Source organism: Aulonocara stuartgranti (assembly GCF_965226115.1).
Source record: "Aulonocara stuartgranti genome assembly, chromosome: 19".
Classification (NCBI taxonomy): Eukaryota; Metazoa; Chordata; class Actinopteri; order Cichliformes; family Cichlidae; genus Aulonocara; species Aulonocara stuartgranti.
The window spans coordinates 20,618,112-20,645,355 of NC_138955.1; the positions used below are offsets into that span (position 1 = coordinate 20,618,112).

The 27,244-nt window shown below is 43.6% G+C and overlaps 3 protein-coding genes across 7 annotated transcripts in view; all 3 read left to right on the forward strand.

Annotated features, from left to right (window-relative positions):
• dlgap2a (discs, large homolog-associated protein 2a) overlaps positions 1 to 12,365 on the forward strand; it is a 341,537-nt gene extending 329,172 nt beyond the window's left edge. For all 3 annotated transcript variants that reach the window (XM_082517191.1, XM_082517190.1, XM_082517192.1), the window contains 5 exons: positions 2,731 to 2,819; positions 3,680 to 4,119; positions 4,196 to 4,287; positions 7,428 to 7,580; positions 7,692 to 12,365. In XM_082517191.1, coding sequence (XP_082373317.1) covers positions 2,731 to 2,819; positions 3,680 to 4,119; positions 4,196 to 4,287; positions 7,428 to 7,580; positions 7,692 to 7,898 — 981 coding nt within the window. In that variant the 3' untranslated portion in view covers positions 7,899 to 12,365. The remainder of the gene's footprint in view (positions 1 to 2,730; positions 2,820 to 3,679; positions 4,120 to 4,195; positions 4,288 to 7,427; positions 7,581 to 7,691) is intronic.
• A 1,714-nt stretch (positions 12,366 to 14,079) lies between these two features.
• Positions 14,080 to 17,824, forward strand: cln8 (CLN8 transmembrane ER and ERGIC protein). Its single transcript, XM_082515075.1, has 3 exons — positions 14,080 to 14,186; positions 14,476 to 15,101; positions 15,448 to 17,824. The coding sequence occupies exons 2-3, from the start codon at positions 14,562 to 14,564 to the stop codon at positions 15,772 to 15,774; spliced, it is 867 nt and encodes a 288-aa protein (XP_082371201.1). The 5' UTR covers positions 14,080 to 14,186; positions 14,476 to 14,561; the 3' UTR covers positions 15,775 to 17,824.
• A 918-nt stretch (positions 17,825 to 18,742) lies between these two features.
• The window catches only part of arhgef10 (Rho guanine nucleotide exchange factor (GEF) 10), a 45,574-nt gene continuing 37,072 nt past the window's right edge, over positions 18,743 to 27,244 (forward strand). Inside the window, exons 1-2 of one of the 3 annotated variants that reach the window (XM_082517202.1) lie at positions 18,743 to 19,031; positions 25,582 to 25,691. In XM_082517202.1, the coding sequence (XP_082373328.1) occupies positions 25,655 to 25,691 (37 nt within the window). In that variant the 5' untranslated portion in view covers positions 18,743 to 19,031; positions 25,582 to 25,654. The remainder of the gene's footprint in view (positions 19,032 to 25,581; positions 25,692 to 27,244) is intronic. The other 2 variants (XM_082517201.1, XM_082517203.1) reach the window with 2 other exon arrangements.

A 27,244-nucleotide genomic window follows, 5' to 3' on the forward strand; every position in this document is an offset into this window, starting at 1 on the left:
ATAAGTGGTCACTCAAGATGCATTTTATTGCCAGCTGTGAACTGGTATACTTAGAGCTGTCAGCTTGTGTTTGGATCACTCAAAGCAGACATTGTGGAAACTAGACAAAGAGAGACAAGTGAGAGAAAGAAATTAGAAGAGAAAAAGAAGAACGGATGGAGGAAGAACAGCAGAGCAAAATGGTCAACACTGAAGAGGTGTCATTAAATGTGGCTCCACCGACTGTAGCCACGCAGGAGCCATTATCATCCGCCGCTCTGTCCTCCTCCTCCATAGTAAAAACTAATGTCCTCATTTCTATCACTGTGGATGGTTCCACAGCATCCAGTCTACCATAACTGACTAAAAATGCTTCAAAAGAAACCTTATCTTTATACACATATATGATGGCTTTTCACACTATTTAAATTATCTTCATGACCTTCATGAGGTCATCACCTACAGCTAACGGTTGTGCCTCGAATGTATTTCCTGCTATCTGCAGTCATCCCTTTATCCTGAGGCACAATGGCCACTCTACAGAAAACACAGGCCAAGAACAGAGAAATGACATTGCATCAGTAAGTTCAGAAATTAGAGTCCATTAACCTGAACATTTTACTGTTTCCTGCAGTGCAGAAAAACCCAAAAAACACCAGGCGCTGTGAAACAGCCTCACCTGGCATACATGCTGGAAGTCCTAGAGTCGCAGTAGCTCTGCACTCTGCAGTCAGTGGCACTCAACGTAGAGCCCAAATTATTGCCTCTCAGAGTTCAAGTAGCAAACACACCTCCACATAAACTGTTTGGAGGAGCCTGCATGACTCAAGCTTTTATGACTGAAATGTGAGAAAGAAAGCACAGAGGAGTATGGGCTCAAATTGTGGTCATAAATATTTTGTACTTGTAAATAAGGATTTGTATGTGTAAAAAGAATTTGTGTGTGTATTTAGTATTTAGTATTTAGTATTTATTATTTATTGTCATTGTCAAGAGATTTGTGTGTGGACTTAGCCAAAAAATACGTGTGAAACTCTGGACTCAGGTTTCAAGTGACAAGTATGAATTTTGACCCCATTTTTCTTCCTTTCATATGATTGGCCAATGTCATGTCAATCTCAAATTTAACTATCCAATCAGAGAACAGATGGGTTTGGCTATTGGAGGGGTGCTTTATGGGGCTTCAGGTTCTTGAAGGGAATAAATGCCCTTTTACATGCCAGCCCAGCGTTTTCCTTCATCACCACGAAGAAAAACAGTCTGTGGTCGTCCGAGTTTGGTGATTTTTGTGTCACAGGTTTACCTGCTTAATACAGGGACTAGCATCTAGTACAGGTAGAGCTGCTGCAAAAACCCACAGAGCTCAGCAGCCAGCGCAACAAATTCTGGATCCTTGGCTTTTAGTTAGCAGTTAGCATTAGCATCACATGCTGCGTCTGATGTGAAAGGACCTTCATGCCTGTGACTCACAGCCATGGTCCCGGGTCAGGCCTGACTTTGTGTTAAACTAATCCTAAAGTAATAATGGTATTTCTAACCACTGATATAGCACAACTTTATCCTTTCAACAGCTACTGAAAGTTAGGGGACCTAGCTGCTATCGGATATTTACATAGAGATCCTCCAGCTTCAAACTGTATTACCCTTCAAGGACCTGCAGTTCAAAAAAGCACCCCTCCAACAGCCAAACCCATCTGTTCTCTGATTGGATAGTTACATTTGTGATTCACGTGACATTGGCCAATCAGATGAAAGGAAGAAAAACAGGGTCAAAATTCGTACTTGAAACTTGAGTCCAGAGTTTCACACGTATTTTTTGGCTAAGTCCACACACAAATCTCTTTTACACACACAAATTCTTTTTACACATACAAATCCTTATTTACAAGTACAAAATATTTATGACCACAATTTGAGCCCACAGAGGAACACAAACACAAAGCAGACTGCTCGGGTCATGAAAGGCAAGGAAGCAGACCAGCAGAAATCTGGGCTTTGCTCCCACGAGTCCAGATTTGAGATTTCTGGTTCCACATCTTTGTGATATGCAGAGAGAATGAACGGATGGTGAGAGAAGTGTGTTTCCCACTGAGAAGCATGGCAGAGGAGGTGTGATAATGTTGCTGGTGACACTGTTGGCCATTTATGTAGAACAGCCACAACATTCACAGCGGCTCAGCTTCCCATCTGGTTCCAGTTGGTGGGACCATCATTTGTTTTCCAACAGGAAGATGACCCGAAGCACACGTCCACATTCTGTAAGGGTGTCCGGCAAACATGCTAATGGAGCGCCTTCACGTTGACCCGACCTAAACTCAGAGGTGTTTGTGTTGAGCTCTTGCAGCGTGAGTGCAAAGGTGGCTAATTTGAAGCTGCTATGCTTATTGCATAGTTGCACAGCAAAGCATCGAACGAGTTGTTCTCAAACATTTAGCTGGCGCTGTGTGGTGCCATTATTAAATCTAATGCTTCCTTTTGGGCAACTACAAATGCTTTATTGGACATTTTACGTTGTAGAATGTACCCTATAGCACACTGTGCTTCATTCTTTAGCCTAATTTCTGCTCAAACCTAAAAACCACCTCAGTCTTTTTCCGTTCGCAGCCTCCATAAATCATACAATGTTTACTTTCTGACACGCTGTGCACCGTTAAGTTGCTCTGTCCAGTCCCAACCCAATAAACACAGAAACACTGGGGAATTGCAGCTCACATAATGAGAAGCACTGTTTGTATCTTTTCTTCACATTAGGTGGAAGCAGCCACGGACTCTGAATCTGAAAGCAAAGGCTCACGGGAGTACCATTCTGTTGGGATCCAGGTAGAGGATGAAAAGAAAGGGTAAGATAATGGCTTTGGGATTTTCACATCATTACAAAACATCAGGGTTTGATGTTTGATCTCGGTATCGCAGAAAATAGCCCCACTGTCAGTGCCATTATTCGTCATTTTGGCATGTGTACATTCACCCGTGCCTTTAACCTTCCTGCCTTCTTGGGACCTTTTTGTGCCACTGCTATGTGTTAAATGGCTGCCATTTCCACTGTGTTCAGTGGAATATAACCAAACTTGCCACAGGATAGTTTTTACCTGTCAATGTTAATATTCCAGTGTGAATTCCTTAAATCAGCCTAAAATGGCTGAGCAGCAGAAATCCCCACACCCATCACCCTGGGGACCATTTTCTGCCCATTGACTTCCATTATAAACGCTATTTTTCAACCCCAAATTATCATCATATGATTTTATTTTTTCTTCTTTTCTTGGATGTCAATGAAGACTCAGGGCCTTGAAGTTTTAATTTTTAAATTGCAAAAAAAATGCAAAAAAAATAATGGCAGGTCAAAATGTATGTTGGTGCCAATCTTTGGTCCATCTAAAGGCCTACTTATAATGACAATCACATATTACTTCAACTGGTTTTTTGTGGAAATATTTAGTTTCATTTTTTGGTTTTTGGGGCTTATAACACAGGGCGCTCATGTAATAACACTGGGATTTGAAGGGTTAAAACAATGAAAATATAATTAAAACTTTACATGAATATTTCAGGGAGAAGTAGTTTTACAAGGTTGGCTAATTTAAAGTGGAATAAAATATGGATATATGGTCTTTTTATGGCGTGGCTGAGAATGGTCCCTAGGGTGATGGGTGTGAGTTTTTTAAAGGATGGCAGGAAGGTTAATCTCTTCGCCCGTCAGACAGGGAAGGTTCAAACGCTCCAACAGCGTGACTGCAGCTGTGCAGGCCGACCTGGAGTTGGAGGGCTTTCCCACCATGGAGGACAAAGGCCTGCAGTTTGGTGGGGGATTCCAGCGTCACTCAGAGCCCAGCACACCTACCCAGTACGGGGCAGTGCGGACCGTGCGCACCCAGGGGCTCTTCAGCTACCGGGAGGATTATCGTACCCCTGCTGAACCCCCCAGTCCCCGGGAGACCACCAGCGAAACAACCTGGCAGCTAGAACCTCCCTCCCCGCGGGAGAACGCGGCTTCGCCGGGCGAGTCGGGGAGGGCGTCCCCTTCCCTGCGGAGGGACGGGAGCTGGTTCATGCAGTTGCTCCACAATGAAACAAAGAGGATGGAGGGCTGGTGTAAGGAGATGGAGGCAGAAGCTGAAGAAAATGACCTGTCAGAGGAGAGTGAGTGAATCTCTGATCCTTTGAGCAGAATTAACAGTTTGCATGTGCTCTGTTTGATATGCTGCGTGTCATTCAGTTCTAGGGAAAATCCGAAGTGCAGTGGGAAGTGCTCAGCTGCTCATGTCTCAGAAATTCCAGCAATTCTACTGGCTGTGTCAGCAAAACCTGGTAAGATGTGATTTTATTAAAGTCTGTAGGTAAAGAACAAATAAAACTGCTGTTTACATCATAACTCACATGTAGGTGACATTAACTGCAGCACACAAATAACATGACCATCCACACTGCATGTGATCCAGCCTACCACATCTGTGCTTGAAGGTAAGAGAGAGAGAAATTAGAATGACACAGCTACATCTGGCACAAAGGTGTTAGACTCAAAATATTGATCGTGCTGTAGAATGAACTTTTGTCATTAGAAACAGTTCCACACTTTGTTCTTCAACCTTCAATACACGTTTAATACTTTAGCTGGTGCTAACAAACTGAATCCAACTGCCTGAAAATGTCATTGATTGTGGAAAAGTGCAACATTGAGAATCAATAGCTATTCGGCGCATTTATATGTGACCTGAGCATTCTGAAATAAAACAATACATGCGTGTGTGTGTGTGTGATGCAGCTTTATCCTGGAACAGAGGAAGTAATGGTAGAACCAGGCTCCTATTGAAATGGATCTGAGACACCAGCAGTGCGTGTGGCACAGATGTTCCTCAGCACTATCACAGCCACTGGTTTTGCCTCTAAGTGTATGGCTTGCATCCTGCTATGTCCTGGATCGTCTCCAGGGAACCTTTGCACAGTCTGTAACTTGCGTCCTATTGGCTGTGGTAGCTCCTGCCTCCATGGTTCTGGATCTCGGGGCCCGTTCCTTTGCTGACGTGATCCAAGCCTCTGTGCTGTCCTTTGAGCTGGCCTTTTCTAGCCACTGGTAGGATTTCTTTAGTCAGCCGCTTCCCCTGTCTGTCGATGGTACAGATGTAGGTAGATGGTGCAGATATATCCCATGCAGGGGCTTGGTCATCCAATACACTTCCACCTCCTGTTCCGCATCACCGTCTGTCTTTAGCTGCCTGAGGCTCTCATGGAGCAGCCCTTGTGAGTGCTCCAAGTTTCATACTGTATTGTGGCTCTGACACTCAGTGATCCATGCCCTCCCACTTTCTGTAGCTCATGGAGTGTCTGGATGTTGGACTTTGGGTGAAAACCTCCATGCTGAATGAGGGGTTTCATGTCTTGACATTTGTGACATCTCCTCCTCTTGTGGGCATCTTATTATTCCAGCTGTTTATCTGATGACCGGTAAGGCATATGCATTGATGGTTTGTATCTTATTCCTACTATTCAGCTGGCTTCTCTGCAACTGTCTTACCTTCTGTGAGTTGATGTCTCCCTCACACCTGGCATACAGTTAGATAGGTAGGTAGGTAGGTAGGTAGGTAGGTAGAGGCCAGGTACTATTTCCTCCTGAAGGAGACGGTGTTATGAATGTTTACTCAACAAACCAGCAACCTTGACCATGCCATAAATCCATATGAAACAATATTTCATACACCGCCTTGGTTTGTGAAATGTCCACAAATGAGAAACTTAAAAGGATGTCTCATCTTGTTTTAGGAGCCTGCTTTTCTTTAACGTCTCAATCAACATTTAGGAAGCCTGAATTAAAACGAACGGTGTGCACAGAGTGCTTCTCTGGGAGAATTTCCAGGATTTGAAGCACACACAGGCACAGCCGAAGCTTAAAACTCACCAACTCCTTCCAAATCTGCCAGCTCTGAATATTTGAAGCCTTGAGACTTTGGAGTTTGGCGAACATCACAGGCACAGAGGTCAGAATAAAGCTGATGGAGTTCTGAGTCCATCTCTCAGTAATTAGAGATAACAGGAGTGAATTCTGTTTCTGGCATTCCTCACATGGTGGACACTCATGTTTGAAATCTTAGGGTTTTTGTTTTTTTCAAATGGCTTGCTTTATGAAGGAGAATTATGCTAATCTCATAATACTGTACAAATATCAAAGCCGAATGTAACCCCTATGGAGTCACAGTAAGCAAAGTATGATTAGCAATACTGTAAGTTTAATATCTGTGTGTGATGTTGCAACAGATACAACTTTAGGAAAGAGCTGAAGAAATAACATTTTAATTGGTTAATGAATTTCTACACTTGGGGCCAAAGATGATATTTTTGAGATCCTTTTAGCGACTCCTTGCTGTTTGTTTGGCTAAAAATAATTATCTGATTACTTAATGCACAAGAAACCAAATGAGTTGGGAACTTCAAAACTTAAATAACAAGCCCCCATCATATAAAAAACTACATCTACTCTGCTGCACGCTTCAAATGTCATAATGTTTTAGAGCTTGACCATCTCTGGTTGTCGAGTCACAGCACAGATGTTTGGTCGGTGCAAAGTTTATGAAACCATGGAGCTGAAATAGTTGAAGTTATAAAGTAAAACATGGATGGAAATATATGAATAAAAACAAAATCCTGAATACAGTGCAGGGTGTGCTGCAGCCTGAGCTGTGACAGTGTTGTGCTCCACACCATCAAGCCCTGAAATCAAACAAAGCCTCCTAAGAGAGCCTGTTTCTAATCGCATTTCTGCGTTGGATTTGGGAATAAAGAAATTTGCAATTAAATTAGAATTTGTAATGAACAAAGGTTAATAATATGCACACATTTACCTCAAGACCATCAATCTTTTTTCTCCCTGCATCAGTTTAAGAGCCTCTCATGATCATGTTTTTTAGACGTTATTGTCCTAGAGCACAAACCTGTGTACCCGGGTCCTCGTTGGCGGCGATCAACACATAAAATCAGCTCAGAAATTCTGTTCAGGCGTACGCAGGTTGTGCTTCCTTATCATGAAAAGCCTTCGCAAGAATATTCAGCTTGGAAGAAGGAAGAAGCTAATTTAATGAAAGAAAGAGGGACCAGCACACGGTAAACTCAAACCCATGACTCATTAACCTGCAGCAGTTACTGAGACAATGAGGCACCTTTCAGTCAGATGTTCCTTTCATTTCAGATATCAAGTGATGAATAGGTCTGCACCGACAAAGTCGGCTTAGTATTTCAGGCCCCATTCATGAACGAATGACGGGACCGCTCTCCAACACAAGCTGTTGCCCCTCGTTTCAATCACTAGTTTTGAATATGACGAGGACATCTAGTGGACTGGAGCTGAAGTGCAGTAAGCAGGGTGGCCCACATGTGCGGTGTTACATTATAGTATCTACCTCACCATTTGAACACTCTTAAGAGTATTTGATCTTTCCTCTTGTGCCCGTGCTGCGTAGGACCCCAGTGCCATGCCGCGACCCACCTCTCAGGACCTGGCTGGGTTCTGGGACCTGCTGCAGCTCTCCATCGATGACGTCACCATAAAATTTGACCAGCTGCAGCAGATCAAGAACAACAACTGGAGGCCTGTGGATAGCCCAGAGAAGAAGGTGAGGACTCACTGCTTGCAGACTGATTCCTAAAAAAATGTGGAGCAAACAAAAAGGATTTTCTAATAAATCGCAAAATTGCATTTTAATCTTTCTCTCTTCTTTCTAAAGGCACCAGCTCCCGTACCAAAGAAGACAATTCGACAGAAGAGTGCAATGACGAGGGAGAAATCCCTGGACCTCCCAGATCGGCACCGGCAGGAAGCCCGCCGACGGCTCATGGCAGCCAAGCGGGCGGCCTCTTTCCGGCAAAACTCAGCCTCGGAGCGAGCGGACAGCATCGAGATCTATATTCCAGAGGCTCAGACTAGACTTTGAGAGGATCGGGTCAGGGGCTAACGTGTCTCCCTATTTCAAACAAAACTTTAAAACTAGCCTTTTTCTAGACTGCTAATCTCTCTACTCTTCCTTTATCCATCTGTCGTCTGATCTGATAGCCATCCTCAGTGCCCATCGCCAAAACCCCAGCGGACTGTAGGATGCGCCAAGGCTATACTCCTGCATCCAGAGCGAGTGTTAGCAGAAATGTATGTCTGACATGAGTCGCTTGGGTTTCTCCTTAGCTCACTCTCATGACACCCGACCTACAAGCTCTCTCATCCAGTGTCCTGGATGGATACATCTGTAGTTTTTCAGCATTTGCAAAGTGCCATTTAAAAAGTGCAGCTTTGAGAACCTACCAGCAACCAGGCCTTTGAGCTAAAAGAGTAAATGAGAGATTTATTTATTTCAAGTTGTTCAAAAATGGTTAAAGTTAGTAGCCCTTCGATACTTTTTGATCATTTGAAAATTACCTTATGATTTCTTTTCTTTTGGGGAATAAGAAGCTAAGTATCACTAAATTGTTGTAAGTTCAAGTCTTTGCAAAGTGCCAATGCTTGAAATACCTCAACTGTGTGCATGTGGCACTGGTTACACATCCAAGGTTATTCAGGCAGCCCTAAATAAGCTCTGGACTGGTCAGTGTTGAAAAATGCAGCTTTCTACCCAATCTGGTTGTAGTCAAACATTCTTCATGGGCTGGATTGGTGGAAGAATGACATCAGCTCATCAACGCGCACATTTCAAACATCTTTCCTATATATCTCACGTTGCCAACTTTCAGATATCGACATTTACTTGAAGCTGAAAACATGCAAGTCTTGTGCCAACACGTTCATCATGTCAATGCAGTAGAAACCAGTATGAAAGTGTCTGTAACTCCTTAGATTGAAATGTGTAGACAAATGCACTTATGCACTTATTACAGTTCTCTGTATTTCCAAGGGAAATGTACATACCCCAGTTCACAATAGTACTGTTGTATTTTTGAATTGTGAGTGGGATGAATATTCATCGTGTTTCCCCACTGCGTCTCCACTGTTTTCCGCCCTTTCTTTTGCTCTTGACTCCTCTGGATTTGTTGCACACATGCAGTCATTTTGATCGCGCACACACTCTACGCCGCACGGCCGTCTTTTCATCCACCATGCTTCTGTCAGGCCCTTTCAAGTTGCACCCTCAGCCACAGTTAATGAGGAGTGATGGAGAGAAAAATGTCAAAACATAAACAAAATATCTGCATACGCGCTTCTTTAATCTATGAAGTACTTTGTAATTTTTCCCATTTCTTGAAAAGTTCAGTGTAGTTTGAAGTCTCCCTGTGGCTGACACCCTTTAGGAAAAGATGGGGAATAATGAAATGAAATTGGGGCAAAGGCTTTTCCAGAGGGATGCAAGCAGCAAGTCTCAAATAGCTAAAACTCTGCAAGAGCCCTGCTGAACAGAAAGAACGGGCTGTGCACACCGATGCCAATTTTAAGTAGTGAATGGAGATTTGCACAATCCTAAATTCCACACAAACAAAAGCTAAAGATCACCTACATCTATATATGCAACTGTTACAGAGGTCTGGGGTTTTCAAAGTGTGGTTCGGGGACCTCCAGGGGTCCACGACTCAAAATAGTTTGCTGTCAATCTGTACGGGCGCAATACACACCAGTAAAACTATTGTAATCAGTGAAGGAATAGCTGGTTTGATCCAATCCTGGTCCGTGATTGTGTTCCTCATAAATTCATTCTGAGCAAAACGCTAAAATTCTGCTGCTTAATTATGAAACTTTGGTGCCGGTGATTTCGACGTTCGCTCCACTGTGTTGCTGATGTCGCTGTCAAATCATTGACCTAAAGACTGAAGTCTATTAGTAAAACCTTTGGGATAATCAACCCACTAAATGGTGCTGCTTTTTATTTAATCAGTACAGTACTAGACAAATAATCAAGTCGAAATAATGCGCTGTCCACTGAACGGTACATCACTTTAAAAATCTATTTTTATGACTAATTGTGCCCGAGTGCCTGGCTTCATTATGGGTGGGTTCAGGGATATGAATCATATGATAGCAGTAAAAAAACAAAGTCCCTGGATTTGAATAGTGTGTGTGTGTGTCTGTTGCTGATGTGTGAGCGTGGATCTTGTTTTTGTAGCACAATGCTGACTCTAAGTCAATCTAAGGTCTGCGCGTCATTTTCCTATTACTACCCAGCTGTGGCCTGACCTCCATCGCCCGCCGCACCCCCACACAGATCTACACGCCATCGCCGTGCCATCAGCTGTTTGATAAATTGTATTTTAGATACCTTGATTTACTTTTTGCTCCTGCGAATTGTACTTTTGAGTAAACGCAGTATTTTTTGAACCATACGCATCCTTGAAGACAAACTCCGAGCATACGTGGGATTCACACTTGTTTTCAAGCTACCATGTATGACACATTCCTCATCTGCCAAACTTCTTGTAGCAAACCTCAGACAACACATTACAGAATGACCAGGTAACCAAAGTCTGCGATGGAGTGACAGCGTTTCAATAATGAAACAAGAAAACACGGCGAGCTCGAATTCTGTTGGGTTTTTCATTGCAGAGGCAGGGAGCTTTAATAGTGAGACAGTGGGTATCTGGAAAGCGTCTGGGTGTGCGATGCCAGGCAGTTGGCAGAGCGGGGACGTTCCCCTGCTGTTGCCACAGTGGCAGACAGACGGCAGAGAGACAGACTCGGGTTGACATATGCTGGCTTAGAGGAGACGAGAGCTCGGCGTTGAGGCCCAAACTGCTGGTGCTGTGTGCTGTTCTGTAGCTGGAAGGCTGTTCATGTGAGGATCGCTCGCTGCTGCGCCGGGTCATTTTTAGCCTCTCTTTGACTAAGCAAAGCAGCTTATGTAAGATTTTGGGTCCTTGGTGAGATCAAGCAAACTGCCTCTAAGGCCCTTCAAAGCTTGTGTTGATAAATGTATTGCTGAATTGTGGCCTGCACTGTAGAACTTAAGCATCAGCACTACATGTTTCTGCTGGGCTGAGGCTGAAACGACTGAGGAGTTTCTCCCTTACGTATCTCGAGCAGGGCCGTGAAAAACGTAGTATAACCGCCACCTGATTCAGTTTCAAGCATTTCATTTGCACCTTTAAGACGCATCGCATAATTTGCCAGGAGGCCTTTTTTTCTAGTCGGATCTTGAAGGAACCAGGGGAGATGGAAAAGGGCAATAAGGAGACGAGTGTGAGTAAATTTACAGATGCATTTAGAGATAAGAACTGTGCAGAAATCATCCCTCCCTCATCCCCCCACAGACAAACCTCGCTGCTCTGACGGCTGGGTTTTGTCTCCCAGTGAAAATCGTTTTCCATCGATGACACCGTTTCTTTTGAGGTGTAAACGCATTCTCACATGAACTCTTTTTCACAGAGCGATCTTGTATTCCCTCGAAGCCGACTGTAGCGCTTATTCTGCGCTGAATCCTTCTGGATGACGCGCAGCATGAATCCGATACTGTGAGCGCCAAGGGAGTCTTCTTTTGAGGATGCAGTTGCAGCGCTTTCCTTTAGGTGGCCCGCTGAAACCTCGTGTGAACCCCGAGCGTACAAAATTTCAACAATGCTGTATTCAGTGCCAGGAGGGCAGCGGCCAACTGCAAGTGCAATGTCTTTGACTTATCCAGCAAACTGTAAAGTTCTTACTGCACATTAGTTTTACGTAATCAAACCATGACTGCCGTCGCCGACCCATCTCCAAACATGCGGTTTGAGCTTGTATCTACACATTCTGTGGCCTCACTTCTGGTACGACTGTCTATGCGCTTTAAACTCTAGAACCCATGACGTGAACTATTTCAAGGGGACTTTTTGGTAATCGTGCCATGGAAAGAAACACACTGATACAACACTTCCTAGAAGTTGGAATGTGAAACAACTCTATAATTACTAGACAAAATGAAAAAAGGTAGTTGTTTAGCTAAAACTATTTTCATCTCTTGTATATCATATCTATAGGAAGGATGAATATAATGCCAAATATTCATTATTTGTAAAGAAATATATATATAGATATATAAATATAAAATATATGCTTCATTGAAACAACTATTTTCTGCACTTGCTCATGTTTTGCTGTTATTCTCACTTTGTTATGGTTCCTTTCTAAGCTGATATGATGGCATGCAAAAAAAAAAACTGATTTTGAATGTAGGCTTATTTATTCTTGTTTTTAAGAATTATGACACTGTCACACTGATGTACATTTGTTATGTATTTATTTAAGTCTGCCACACGTGCATCTCTCAAGGCGCGTTCTTTCAGTGCAAGTTACCTTATCGTTAATTTATTTTGTATTATTATTATACCATATGCATTTTCCTCCATTCTTTCAGAGCTGTTGGGAGATTTTGCCTATTTGACTCGTTGATCATTGCTTAGTTCACTCAGTGTAAATAATTCTGCAATTAAATTTTTTGAGAAAACGTTTGAGACAAGTTTGTCTTTGTGGTCCTTTTTACTTTGAACAGTAACTCGCTGCTGTTGTGATCATCACAGCAAAAGTATTCACGTAAACTTAGACATTATACATTACACTGCATTTAATCCACTGGAGTGGGTATGCCAGAATTACAGCTTTCTGATGCCTTTCCTAACAGTAACTGTACTTCCAGCGGAGGGATTTTCTCTCACCGGAGGGGAGCTAAACGAATTCATCAAACTGCTCTTGACATTTCATGCATTTTAGATCTGTGGCCCGCTAACGAAAATAGCAGTGAAATAAAGATGAAGTGTAGCTCTGAATCATCAGTCAAAGAAATTGGTGCACTTACTTTCCGATGTTCATAGTGTGTCAGGAGGTTCACCAAAGAACTGGCATTTATATAAAAGAATAACTGAATGAACTGGCTTTTGTTTTTTCACATCTAACAAAAGCGATCAGCGTGCGTCAGCTTACTATAAATCAATCTTATCCAATTCAGGGTCACGGGGGAGCCGAGGCCTACCCCAGCTGTCACAGGGTCCACCGTGGAAAGGTTGTCAGTCTGTCGCTGGGCTTGCGCGCAGAGGATGACAACCCTTCAAGCTCACGGTCACACCTACAGCCAATTTAGAACCAGCAATTAACCTGACCCCATGCACGCCTTTGGAGAGAAAACGCAACATCACACAGGTGCTTCTTGATGCGAGTCGACAGTGCCCATGTGTTCAGCTTACCCTTGAACACCATTCTTTAAAGCAACCCACATAATGCTTCTGGCACTAAAGAGTTCTATATTCAGCATTGACATAATCTATATCCCAGCATGGCTACATTTTAAAATTTGCAGGTTATATTCTTGTAATGCATTTCATGCACCACAGCAATGGCAGCATCCATAAATTCTACAGATCTGCAGGCTGACTGTCTGCAAGAATGCGACCACTGGTACAGTATCAGTACTCTAAACTTCAGATGATCCGTGTCCAAATGTTTCAAAGACCTTGTAATGGCCATAAAGGTCGAAGTCAGGCAAAGATATGCTGGATATTACATGTTTTTAATGCTTTTCATTCCTGCAGAATTCTGACCTATGAGCTCTTTGCCAGGTAAACAACAATGGGTAATTTGTCTTACCCAGTAAACCTGAGAGGAAGCTGAGAAAGAGTCCAGTGAGAGTAGAACACAAGGTCCGCTCCTATTTGTTAAACGGCTCTTGCAACAAATGAAAATAAAACACATTAATAATACAGTGAAATAAAATAAATCAAAGCTTTAGCACATCAACTCCTCAAAAACAAAACCACGAAAAATGTAAGCGAGGCCACTTCATTTGAATCTCACAATGCAAGGGCTCCCTCTGCTGGACGGAGATAGACACACATGCCATGTTCTAGTAGCACACCTCTAATAGTTAAAAATGCAGTTCTGTGCACACGTTTATTACTCTCTTTTTTTTTAGCAGAAAGTTGCATTTTATTGACATGACTATATTATTTATTACTGTGAGGGTTTATTTGTTTATCTTACTATTTGTTAAGCGGTTTATTCAGGTGAATCTTGCGACTTCTTCTACAGGAATCCGGTCGTAATAATAGATAATCGTGATTAATATTAAAGAGGCTGTTTCCAGACAGAAAATATAAATAAGAGGCAACCAATGGGATTCTACGGCTGATCAGCGCTGACCAATGGGATGTCTGCAAAGTACAGCGAGGCTGGACTTCCTGTGTGGATGTCACATGACCAAATTGGAGTCGTATGATGTGAGTTTTCCTGTTTGGGGGTACTATCGGTTACAGAGGGACGCTGTACTCCCTGGAAACGCTTCTGTCCGGTAAGTTACACGTTTCTGTGTTAGTTAGTAAGTAAACTGCTTTAGATTTAATCATTTTTAAATATTCTGTGAGATATGTCGCGATGTTAACATCGAACTTTTCTCTGACTCTTCTTTCGAAGAACTCTGTAGTGAAAGTTTGTCACCGGCGGATGAAATGAACACAGATTGAAGGCTTACATAGAGTTTAAATAAAATGATCCGTGTGTACCGAGGTCCACGGCTTCGTGGAGTGTTTTCACAGGCACAGTGCTGCGTTAATGGATGGTGTGTTGTCTGTCTGTTGCAGGTGGGCCACACACACCATGCTCCTAGCAGCTCCACCTTCAGGTGACCCTCCCCGCGCTCAGGTTCGGTGATCCTCCGTAAAGCGCCATGGCCTCCGAGCAGCACACCGGCCGCCTCTCCCAGCCCAGTGCAGAGTACTTCTTATGGGACTATCGCCTCCAGCTCATCGGCCTTGGCTTCTGCTTCTATACTGTAGTGTTCCTCTTCTGTCACCTCCTGTCTGTGTCTCTGTGCCAGACCTACAAGTCCCTGCTGGCCAAAGAAAAGGTTTTTTGGAACCTTGCTGCCACCCGGGCAGTGTTTGGGATCCAGAGTACAGTAGCCGGTCTCCGGGCCCTCACTGAAGACTCCTCAATCACCAGAGACAAAGTGAGGGGCCAGGAAGACTGGTCATGGTTTAACGTGCTCACAGCCACGGGCTTTTTTGCATTTGAGAATGTTGCACTTCACGCCTCCAGTGTGGTATTTTGGTCATTCGACCTCCCACTGGCCACGCACCATTTCTTCGCCCTGTCGGGATACGTGGGGGCGGTGGTGTGGGATTCCCTGGGCCACTTCCTGCCCATGGTCACCCTCCTGCTGGAGATGAGCACGCCATTCACCTGTATATCCTGGATGCTGCTGAAGGTAAGCATGATCGTGTCACATGCACGTACCTTTCATCTCATTCTCCGGACTTGTATTTGTACGTAATCTTTGGTAAGTCCAGGCCCGGCTTTCTGTAGCATCTCACTGGCTTGACCTTTTGCTTGACTTGTAAGTTTTGCTTCCTCCTAAGTCTTGTGCACCTTGTGATTATGTTCACTGTACCAGAACGTTCTTAGAAAGAGGAAGTTCCCTTTTAAAAACAACAAAAACCTGAAGCACTAACCACAGTTTTCTCTGTTCCTTCTGCTCACTGGTTTACTGAACAGATTTTGCATGAATGTGAAGTAAAGAGAAGGTGTCTGACAGATTGTGTCTCCCCTGACAGGCTGGCTGGGCATGCACTCTGTTCTGGAAAGCCAACCAGTGGGTGATGATTCACATGTTTCACTGTCGAATGGTACTCACTTACTACATGTGGTGGGTAACCTTGACCCACCGGGTGGAGCTGTGGACCCATGCGCCCCTGCCCCCGCTAATACTCTTCTTCACCGGCCTCACTCTGCTCACACTTATCCTCAACCCCATATGGACCCACAAGAAGACAATGCAGCTTCTTAATCCTGTGGACTGGAACTTTGGCAACAAGGCGATCCCACTGAACGGCACCACCGACGGTCAGCCTGAGGCTTCTGGAAAACCTCATGCCAGTTAAGGAGTATCATCGGTGTCATTTCCTGTTTCAGTTATGGCTTTTTATTTTATTATTTGAGACTGAGTGGGAGCTGACTTTTGATGGATGCTTGTTTTAAATTCTACGTTTGTTAGACTGGGACTTCTTTTTAAGCCCCTTGGGCTCTCTAGTCCTTTGTTCTGTAACGCATCTTTTCCTCTAGCACCACCTCAGCTCAACTCTACTCAGTTTTTACAATTGTGTAGTACCTCAATGTGGGCGGGGTCATCATAGCAAGGTGGGCAGAAAGTCCCAGTCTGCGTTTTCTTGTCAGACTTCAGGTAAAAGAAGTTTGTGTCTCCATTTCCTTCGTTGTTGGGTTTGAAAAATGGCAGATTTGATTCTTGTGAAGGAGTCGCTCTCATGACTCATCCAGTGACATCACTCCCTGGCCAATCGGTGGCATGAAGTCTCCCAATGTCACATTTTTGGTGTGACTCAGCTCCTCACAAACTCACCTAATGGAAACCCTTTAAACTAAGTAATTGAGTTGTGTAGGTGCTAGTGGAAAAAGGGCATAAAGAGACTTTGCTCCTGACAAAGGTTTACATATGATCACAACAGAGTGTGAAACAGAATCTTTCACTGCACAGCTTTTATTTCGATTTCGTTTTATTTCAGGACTCTGGTATTACTGTCTGGGTTTTTCCAGGCTCATAACAGGACTTTGTGGTTCATTATACACACAAGTATTATCGATGCAGCAAAGAGTTGGCAATGGTGCGATTTCACACCTTTTAACAAGTGTTGCAAGTATCCACTTTTAAAGTAATAAATTACTTTTTTTCAGTATAAAATATGTATGAGAGCAGCTCCTGCATTAAAAATCAGTAAGTTTAAGATCAACAAAAGCTTTAATAAGCAAAATCTGCTTTGAGATAAAGACCAGAATTAAACTGGACTTAAATATGAGTTGGGAGTAGATGTTGTCGGCCCACAGCTGTTTCTATTGTGTACATATTGACAGTGAAATTTGCTCCGTCTGTTTAGGGAAGTTTGAGGTGAGCATGAAGTGTCTCTAAATCAAAGCACTGTGAACTCCAGAGTGGACCCTTTGTTACACAGCTCTGCTGCCTGAGTGGGGTAAAACTGGATCATGTTTGAGGATGACCTCTCATAGGTTTACTCATTGAAGTTATTAGATACTAAGTGTTGATCAGATTGGTGTGTTTGGACTGCATCAGCAGAGAAACAAGCATGTATCATGGCGGAGTTACACTGAGTCACAGCAGTCCGCTTCACAAAGGCTTAACTGTGCTGAAAAAATACTGAACTAGTGCTTACACTAAGCAAACCTCTGACCCTGATAACTGTGGTTTAAACTGGTGCAGCCCTGCAGCCCATCTTTATTTATGGTGTATTCTAAAATCCACTGAGTTTTATTTTATGTGTGTGGGATTTTTATAAAAACATACTAATGGCGATTGTGTGTGTTCCTGTATTTAAACCATAGGAAAGGTTTTATTTGTCTTTCGCTGCAAATGTTCAACTTCTCCACAATATCCCACTTTAACAGCTCTGCTTTTAGTTCTCATTAACAGAATAGCCCTGTGTTGTTATTGTACATGGGAAACAGAATTATGTGTTATATTCATTAATTTTTTAAGACATTTTAATTGTGCACATAGTTGTAATTTTCTTTCTACAGCGTGCACATTAACACCTTTTGGCTCGGCCTGCACAAAAGCTGCCCAGCAAATAAGTGAAGCCCTCGTTAGATGTTTTCCTGCCTGTGTGTTAAATAAAGTGGAAAACGCTTCGAAGCCTCAGTCCAATAGATTAAAACTTTTCTGCTTTTCACACCTTCAGTAATTTCATCTTCGTAAAGAGTGAAATGTTGTTTTAGCTGTAGCTCTGATCTCACTTTAAATAAATCTGATCATGTTAGATTTAGATTGTGAAATTAGGGAACTACCGTGGGACAGATGTCCTGTTAATTCAGTGCCATATACTAACAGCTTCTGTGTTATCTATGTTGGACTGTGCATTCATTTAAACTACCGAGTTTCAAAATAAAGTGTTTCCTTGGTTATTGTGTCTCTTTCTTCTGTTTTGTCTCCTGTCACCATGCTCCTGCATGTGACCCAGAAATTCATGTAAGTGGGGCATGTTCACACAGGTCTGGAGAGCAGAGGGTGACGTTGCACTGAAGGACCTGTAATGTAGGCTTTAAACAAAATTGATAGGCAGATGCTGCAGCTGTGACATTTAACTGGCAGCCATTCAACATGTTTGCTCAAAGGGGAGGATGTCTGATTTTATTGTAGGGCTGTTCCTTCCCCCTCTTACATTTCGGGTGGGAAGCTCAGTGTGAGCTGAGGGGGGAGGAGAATGAAAGAGGTGGGCTTAGCTTAGACTGTAAGATGTGCAACAGAGGATCTGCCTGTAGGTGGCGCAATGGGAATAATTACCTCCAGTTTTCAATTGATTTCTTTTTCAACATTGCCATAAACCGTCAGCACATTCTTGCATATTTAAGGATGATTTCCCCCTGAACAGCAGCACAGGGCTGCAGCAGGTTTGTCTCGTACACAGATGTTACAGTCTGAAGAGTCACTTTGCTTATTGCGATACTTCATTTTAAAGTGAAGACATGAAAAAAAAAGCTCCGTCAGAGAAACGAGAAATTACTCAAGATTTTTTAAGGATCTATAAAAAAAAATGCTTAAAAACATTGTGTCCTTAAAAAAAAAAGTGAAAGTTTCAGCGTTAAAGGCTCAGAGTTCGTTATTCTAACTTTATGTGTCTGCTCCTGTAAATCACGCGTGAAGCAGCAGTCCAGCCTCTTCATCAGCGTGGACATCGGTGCCTCCCGGGGACAAAAATCCCTCCTTCGTTGTTTTCGGTTCAGGTTTTAACGGATAAGCTAAAAACTTCCTTCAACATCAACATTCAACATCTCCGGACAGCTGTGAGGGGGGAGCCACCTCACACGTCACGTGTCCGCTTTGCTCGAACTTCTTTCCCATAAAATCCGGAGAAGACGGCGGAGTTTTGATTGGCGTTCTACGCAGCCAATCAGAGCCCTTAGTGGCGCTGTGGCGGCCAATCAGCGTCTGAGACGGGGGGTGAGAGGGTTTTCATGGATGAAGTCAGCTTGCACCGAAGGGAGAGAAGTAAAAAGGACGAGAAGTGGATGTTTTGATAGGTTTGAAGTTGTGCGGGAGTCTGAAGTGTTTTGCGTTTAACGCTTGCTGTGAAAGGATTACGTCATTCACCTGGGAGCACGTCACAGAACGGTAAGTTGAGGTCATTTGTAGGTTTTTTACAAAGTTCTGAATAACCCTGACAAATGTGTCCCGATAACTGTGAGGTGAAGTGAGCAGTGATGTCAGCCTGAAGCAGAAACTGTGTTGGAAGATGTTGGCTATAACGTGGCGTGTCAGTTTCCACGGAGAAGATCCCAAACCCTGTCAGATACCTGCAATAACACAGTCACTAATGCGCCTTTTATGCGCATTTATGCCAATTTGTGCACCCTAATCCGGAAACGATCTGCTTTAAGAACAAGAATTACATCAACAAACTCTCCTCTGTGTTTGTTTAAGAATTCACCAAGTTTCTGAGCTGCCGTGTAAGATTTTCATACGTTTCTTCTTCTTACTTTGATCTTACTGCTGTTTTAGGACTGATTTGATGAGGTTGAGAGAACTGATAACAAACAGCTTTATGAACACAAAAATGTGGACTGAAAACACTGCACCACCCGTGGAGTTGACACTCCGAAAAATCATTCATAACTGGATAAATCAGAGCTGCAGATCCAAGTAGTCATGCATAGCATTCCTCAGCCAAAGCCCTGCACAGCTTCAGCCAAGTGGAAGATTGGTCTGAGCAGGCTGTGAAACCTCAGTTTAATTCATCTGTTTGGCCTTTGGTAGGTTTAGTAGGTGCCTATCTGCACTACAAAAGTCAAGTTCCTCAAGGAACCCTCCGAGGTTTGGTAGATCTCCAATGATGGTTAGAAATACAAAGAATGCTTTGATCACTGCTTGTATTGTCCAGTGTCGTGCATGTCCAGTTCATTCAGCCAGGACGAGGGTGAGGTGGAAGAAAGGCTCACACATGCACATGCTTGCACACAAGAGTCTCCGCTGGTAATTTGATTGGCAAATAACTGGAGAGGCCTGCCTGTAAATACAGATGCTTAATAGCTCCACCAGTGTGGGCTGTTTTTACTGTGCTTAAACTGCCTGCTGTCACTTAATGTCGTGTACATCACGTAGAATCCTTTATGAAGATGCTTTTGTAGATCACAGCCAGCTTTGCCGCAAACATGAGAACACAGAGCACAGACTTCAGTGTCCTCACTTGTGCTCGGAGCAGTCTGTGAACACAGGTGCGTTTTAATGGAGAAATACCAGGAATTAGTTAAGTAACTGTGACAGGGCAGCCTGTAGCGCCGCTTTGCCAATAGCAGCTACTGTTTACCGTGACTGAGCTCGGGGGTGCCAGAGCACACAATGGTCGTGCAGAGGAGCATACCATTCATTTTTCGAAAGGCAGTTAATGGAGTCACTGTCCACCCACAACTCGGCCAAACATCCACCGAGACGGGACGTGGATTAGCAGCATAGCTCGCCAACAGCTGGGAAAGAAAGGCCGCTGCTCTCGTGCAGGTGGACGAGAGAAACTGACACAGCGCTGGCTTGTTAGGGAGCTTTACCTTCCTTTGTGCGATAGCACCGTGCTCTGTGAGATGAGCTGTAGCTCAGGACTCTGCCCAGGGATGAGTAAAGCTAAGAGTCACTCATATTCTTGGCTTTGGGAACTGTTTCCACCCTTTTCAAGTCCATGCATAGCCCACTGATGATCAGGAGTGGCATGGTTTCCTGTGGTCATTTTATTGTAATCTGATTGAGCTGCTCTATTCACATTAAAATTCCTTCAGAGCTGAAATCCAGCCAGTTAACAAAAACGCCTTAGAGTGGCTGCTCATCACCGCTCACTAAATAGTGTGTTTCTGGTGACATGTTGGCTTCTCGGAGCTTTGGTGTGGCTCGCTGGGTGGGTGGAGACCAGTTACGAGTGACAGCCAAGACTTTACGGTCTCTGTCTTCAAATGGACACCACGTTTGAAACATAATGCAGTCTTTTATTTTGCTGAGTGATTCCCAGGCTGGCAGAGTCATGTCAGTGTTTGCTGTTTGTATTATTAAAAACAGAATCTGCCTGCAAAAGACCGCTTCATACATACTGTATGGTGGGGTGATGCATCATTATGGCAAGCCCAATAAATCACGTCTGTAATCAGATCAAAGTCCTGCGGCCCCATGCATCTGATTATTGAAGTGTACTCCCTACAATCGACCGCCGCTGCATTATAATTATAAGTAGTAGCTGACGGGGACCAGACTTATCTTCTTGTGTTCTGTGTGGGTTTTATCCTGCACTGCTGTGAGGAGAGGTTGTATTCATTGGAGAGGAGTAAACGGTGGGCCATGTGAGCAGTAGGGAGGACTGCTTGCTTTACTGTGGTAGTGATATATGTGCCTGTGAATTTCCTTCGGTCCCAGATCTGATCTGAGCTTTCAACTTGCCAGCAGTCAGGACTCCGAGTTTGTGGTTGGAGTGGGTGGTGTTGTTGAGGCCCACATACTGTGTGAGCCCCGGTGCTCTACTGGATGCTCATCGCTTTATTTTTTACCGTGTGGTTCAAAGTATAAGTAAGCTGTGTTGAAAGTGTGTTAATGAGGGTGACCTATGTGAGAAGCAGAAGCATCCTTTTAACTCTGCTGTTACTCTTGAATTCTGATCATGAAGAGCTGCAGCGCCCTGAACGTCCTCACAAACATCTTCGAGTACTTTGTTAAGACTGCTGGGCCTCTCTTTGCAGGCCTGGGATCTTGTGTTCAGTAATCTGAACAGAAGGATGCTCTGCCCAGAGCTGCAGAGCAAAGCTCAGACACCCGTAGCGCCTGTCTCTCCCAGCACCCGCCCCCCCTGAGGCTTTGTTTATGACTTTCAGCCTGTGTGTGGAATGCCACTTGTCTTTAAGTGCGCACTAGAAGACTCGGCTGCAAACCTCTTGCCGAGCTCTCAGCGTCGCATATTTTTGATTGGTCTCTGTGTTTGGGTTAGTGGCTTTTTTATAATAAATATGTGTTTAAAAGCTTAAATGCAAGTCAGTCATTCTTTGATTTCTGTAGATGATTAGTGCATGATAAGAAACCCTGCCTCATCTATGGACACAGGTTGGGTGTGGCTTCAGTTAATAAGATTATAAGAGTTTCACATGTTTGAAACACGATTTAATAGAAATGTAATTTTAAAATTAAGATCAAGACAAAGACAGCTGTGGTGTTTCTGTCTCACTCCACACAGGTCACAGCTAATCCTCTGCACTCGGCCTCCTGCTGTGTGCAACATACGTGCTGTTTGTTATGTAGCATGTGCAGGTTATTAGGAGCACACAGGTGAGCAAATTGTCTGCATTACGCTGTAAGCCATATGACTGTTTTCCTGTCTGCGCAGCATTGCTCAGCCGCCCCAGCATGTAATGACACGCTCAGCTGAGTGTATCATCAACTGTGGAGAGGATTTTACCTTTTCTGCTGTCTTCCACTCTGCCTTAAATCACGGCTCTGAGATAAGCCAGCAATGCACTGCCTTTTAATTAAACACCAAATAGATTAGCGGTACAATTAAAAATGAATTACTGTGACTGTATTTGGCCTCTCAGCGAGGGTTTGTGAGATACGCACACTCAGCTCGTGTGGCTCAGTCCAAAGCTGGTGACCAAAGCTGCAGATGTCATGTTGTGTTTGTGCTACAGGTCATCTTCACGGGTGAGACAGGTGCTTGTTTGGTGAAGACCACATTTGAAGTCACGCTACACCGCAAGCAGCGCAGGGTGTAATTTGGAAATGTGTTTAGTTTTCCTCCAAAAGAAAGCAGAAGGACCAAAGTGGGAGTAATTACAGGAGCAGGGAGGAATGCAGGAATCTGCAGGCTGACCGACAGAAGATCAGCTTCACTCACACATATTACAAATAAACAGAAACATGAGAAACGAAACTGTTTCAGTAACAAGTTTTTTTTTTTAACCACTTTTCTCTTTAGTGCCTTTGGAGGAAGAAGAACACGTTTCAGTCCCTTTCCTCTCCCTTCCATCCTTTTCCTGCTTTCCTAAACCTCAAACAATGCTTTTAACGGGAGAGATGAGTCACGCTTTGAAGCTTCTGTTTGGCTTCGGCTGACAGTTCCTCGCTTTAAAACGTGTCAGCCGAGTTACGAGCGTGTTTGTCGTGTAGTTACCTGCTCACAGCAGTTACAGCTGACTCACAAAACTAGGAAGGAAACCCAAGTACGAAGCCCCTGGAATAAAAATAAAGATTCAGAGTTTTAGTTGTTTTCAGTTTGATCACACTGGATTGTTCTTATTTTTAATTTTCACTGAGATTACATGAGTGTAGGGCTGCCACGATTAGTCGACTAGTCACGATTACGTCGACTATCAAAATCGTCGACGACTGATTTAATAGTCGACGCGTCGTTTGAAGCTTTGTAAGATCCCAAAAGACGCAGGAATAAGTAGTAGGATTTAAGAGTGTAATAACGGACTGAAACAGAAGATGGCAGCACTGCATGTACAAGGATGCCAGCTGCCGTTAAACCCAGAAGAAGAAGTAGCTCTGTCCCAGAATTCATAGCGCAGCCCAGCTCAGTTTCCACCAATAGCGGCAGCTAGTTAGTTTTAACATTACTCTTTCTGGGTCACAAAATAAACGTTTAACATATTTTCTAGCGAGAATGTAGCTGTGTAAACCTCAAATATCTGCTCAGTTTATCAGGACACCACATATTTTCCAAAGCGCTCCGACGTTTTCGGAGATGTCTGTTACTCACTAGCTCGATAGCGAGCCGGGGCAAGGCTCACTAGAGCCGTGAGAACACCGGACTCCTGGCTTCAAACCCACCGCCGTCTTTCGCTACTCAGGTTAAACATATATAAGTCACTTAGATACCGTAACTTAAAAATGTTATTGTTTGGCTTTTTTTTAGTATTTTATTTGTTCCTGAGTAAATCGGTTTGGCTGAGATTAAAGTTTTTACACAGCTGAATAAATGTCAAGCAGACAGCTGATTATCAGAAGTGTGAGATGCTTGAGAATTTACTCCGGTGTCCTGTTATATTTTAGATAGCAAGGAGTTTATTAAACTTCACCGAAACAATCTGCAAATTTCATTAAAATTTAATAAACTATCATCTTGTCTTTATTTTTAGTTAGCACAGACCTTAAACACTTAAAGCTGTAAGCTAATGATAGTTATATAAGAGCAGGTGCTGCTTGTGCAATAAGCTGTTCGTTTTACGTCCAATGGATGATGATGTGATTAGTCGACTAATCGCAAAAATAATCGACTATCAAAAAATTGTGGCAGCCCTACATGAGTGACAATTGCTAATATGATTTTATTCAGTCTAAGAAAAATATTTCATACCATGATAATTAAAAAAAGATCAAACACAAACATTATATATCACTGTTCTTCAGCACAGTAGAGCCTGAAGATGGACAGATGTAAGATATGTTAATGCTGCAGCTGCATCTGCCTGTCTCTTTGTACTCCATTATGAAGCTAGGGCCTCCTCAGGCTCAGTGCAGCCTACCTGTCTGTGTTAGCACTGTTAGCCGTAGCAGACATCCTCTCTCCTGGCCTTGTGCCCAGTGAACAGAGTGGAGGACAACGCGAGAGGATTTCACATTATTTCTAGACAAAACAAGCTTTGAGACTCAGAATGAGTTATCCTTCTTGTTTTCTGTTCTGCTGCACGTTTGTCTTAGTCAGAAGCAGACTGCTGTGAAGCTACGCTGGCTGTGGAGATTGCATGGATAGAGAATGGTGCACACACAGCGCTACAATGCCTGCTTTATGCCACAGCATGATGTCACCACACTGTCATCTGTCCTTGTGCACAGTAGTGAGCTGAAGATGTCCAGTAAATAGCTCAGCTTTGTTTGACAGAAACTGTCACCTCTGGATAAAAGCTGCACATCAGACAGGAACCCTGTGCTGCTCAGGAATGTAACGCCTCTTATGTTCATGCAGGTCCAAAGGTCTCCTGCCTCAGCATGCTAATAAGGACCAAAATGTGTGGCTGATAATTGCTGTTTGAGACAGAAGTGCAACACTGACCTGTGCCTCTGCATGATAACCTGCCTGGGTTTTAATTTACAGCAGCACATATTTCACATCCTGGAGCGTTAAAGTGAGTTTTTGATAGTCTGCTCGTGTAATGCATTCTGAATGTATTTGAAACCAAAGAAATGAGTTCAAATCTAAGCTGAATCCTGCTTTGCATGAACTTTGCTTTAGCTGCAAAGCTCCACAGCTTCTGTTTTCCTCGTGGACACGCAGCAGGGTGTGATGTGTCCATTACAATTGTAGCACAGGCTGTGCATACCATGGCATCACACACACACACACACACACACACACACACGCAGCATTAGCATATGACAATGCCGGGCACACATAAACACACGCCAGCATCAGCTCTCCCTGGGAGCTCTACGAGTGTTTCCTTTGTTTTCTCTCACTCTTCATTTGTCTGAATTCGCTTTGGTTCAGAATCAGATGTTGATACAAAAGGTAGCAGACCGTGACAACACAGCCACGCTGCTGTCTGCCGCTTTAAGTAACATTGAATAACAAGTGGTTGGTCTTTTGTGGACCGACTGGCTCACATATGCTGACCTAGAAATGCCAAACTCGGCCTCTTTTTTTCTGTTGTATGAGCCTCCTTGAACTGACTGTAACGACATTTGTCCTTTTCTCCTGTAGGAATGTGCGTTGGTGTAACTGAGCCTCTGCGTGCTGATGTCTGAAGAGCTTTAGCAGGAGAAGAGCAGTAAGCATGGACATGGAAGACTTTCCTCCCCCACCTCCTGAAAGTAAAGTCAACAAATCCTCGTACTTCATATGTGATTTGCATGTGTCCGCTTCCTCGATGCTTAAACTGGTAAACATGGTGGAAAGTGTTGTTTTCATGGGCCGGTTAGCTCAGTTGGTCAGTTCAATTCTATGTACATAGTGCCAAATCACAACAACAGGCCCTACAAAACCTGAGCAATCAAAACTCCCTATGAGCAAGCATTCGGTGACTGTGGGAAGAAAAAACTCCATTTTAACAGGCTCATGGAGGGGCGGGGCTATCTGCTGCAACTGGGTGAGGGGAGGGGAGATGAGGGACAGGACAATAGACACACTGAGGAAGAGAGCTGAGTTTAAGAATCATCCACTTCCTATTAGCGCCTCGTCCTGAAAGACCACCGTCTTGTTTTGCTCTTTTCTTTCGTTGTACATGTACAATGACAATAGACATGCTACTCTATTCTGTAAGAAGATGGTTTGAAAGGCAGGTGGGTGGAGCTTCTATATAAAGGATATCCTTTCTCTCTCTGACATCATCCAAATCCAACGAGGAAAAAGAAGAGTTTGGCTCACAGGGATCATTAAAAAATTCCACAGCTGTCATAGTTTATAAATGTGTATACGTATGACAGAAAATGAACAAAAACGTCCACTTTAACCAAAATGAGGAAACTTTGTTTCACAGAGGTTGCAGGTGTTGGTCAGCTGATCACTTCTGCAGGTCATCGTAAGGTTAGATGATTTTCTCAGAGGTTGATGAAGCTGTGCAGCTCGAGTCAACAGCGCAGATTCCTCTCCTCCGCTCATCCACCGCTGTAGCGTGCGTGGGCGGAGGAATGAGGGAGTAAGGAGAGTAAAATGTGCTGCGCTACTGTGAATAGCAGACAATGTGCTTCAGTATGAGGCAGAATACTGATGCAGCAGCGCGCACAGGGGCACACAAAGCCTCCGGGGTAGACGCAGGCCAGAGAAATCCTTCGTCTCCAGCTGGCCGCTCGCTCGATTTGTTGCTGAGGCGAAACAGAAGCAGTGAGTCATTTAAGCAGACCGTTATGGAGCTGAGGGGTCCTCAGAACAACATCCATATTGTCAGCGTGAACAGCTCGCCTCCTTGCCACATTTGCATGCATATATATATATATATATATATATATATATTTATTTATTTATTAGGGGTGCAACGATACTCGTATCGATATTGAACCGTTCGATACAGTGCTTTCGGTTCGGTATGCATATGTATGGAACAATACAAAATTTTTAATTTATTTTATCAACTTTCCTTCTGACGATGCTGTCTGTGTTGAGAATAGCGGATAGTATAGCTTTTATTTTGGAAAGAGACATTTCTCTGTAATAAACTCTCTTTTCCAAAGATGAGTGATTCCTCAATCAGATACAGGGCTCGCAAAATCGCTAGCCCGACGTCCCGGGGCTAGCGATTTTTCCAGTCGGGCTACCAAAATCTATCTCTGCCCTGCCCGTCGGCCTATCGTAGGAAGGAAAAAATATATGTCAATGCTTTTGCATTCTTTCGGAAATGTAGCTGGGTAATTATGTCATTGGCATCGGT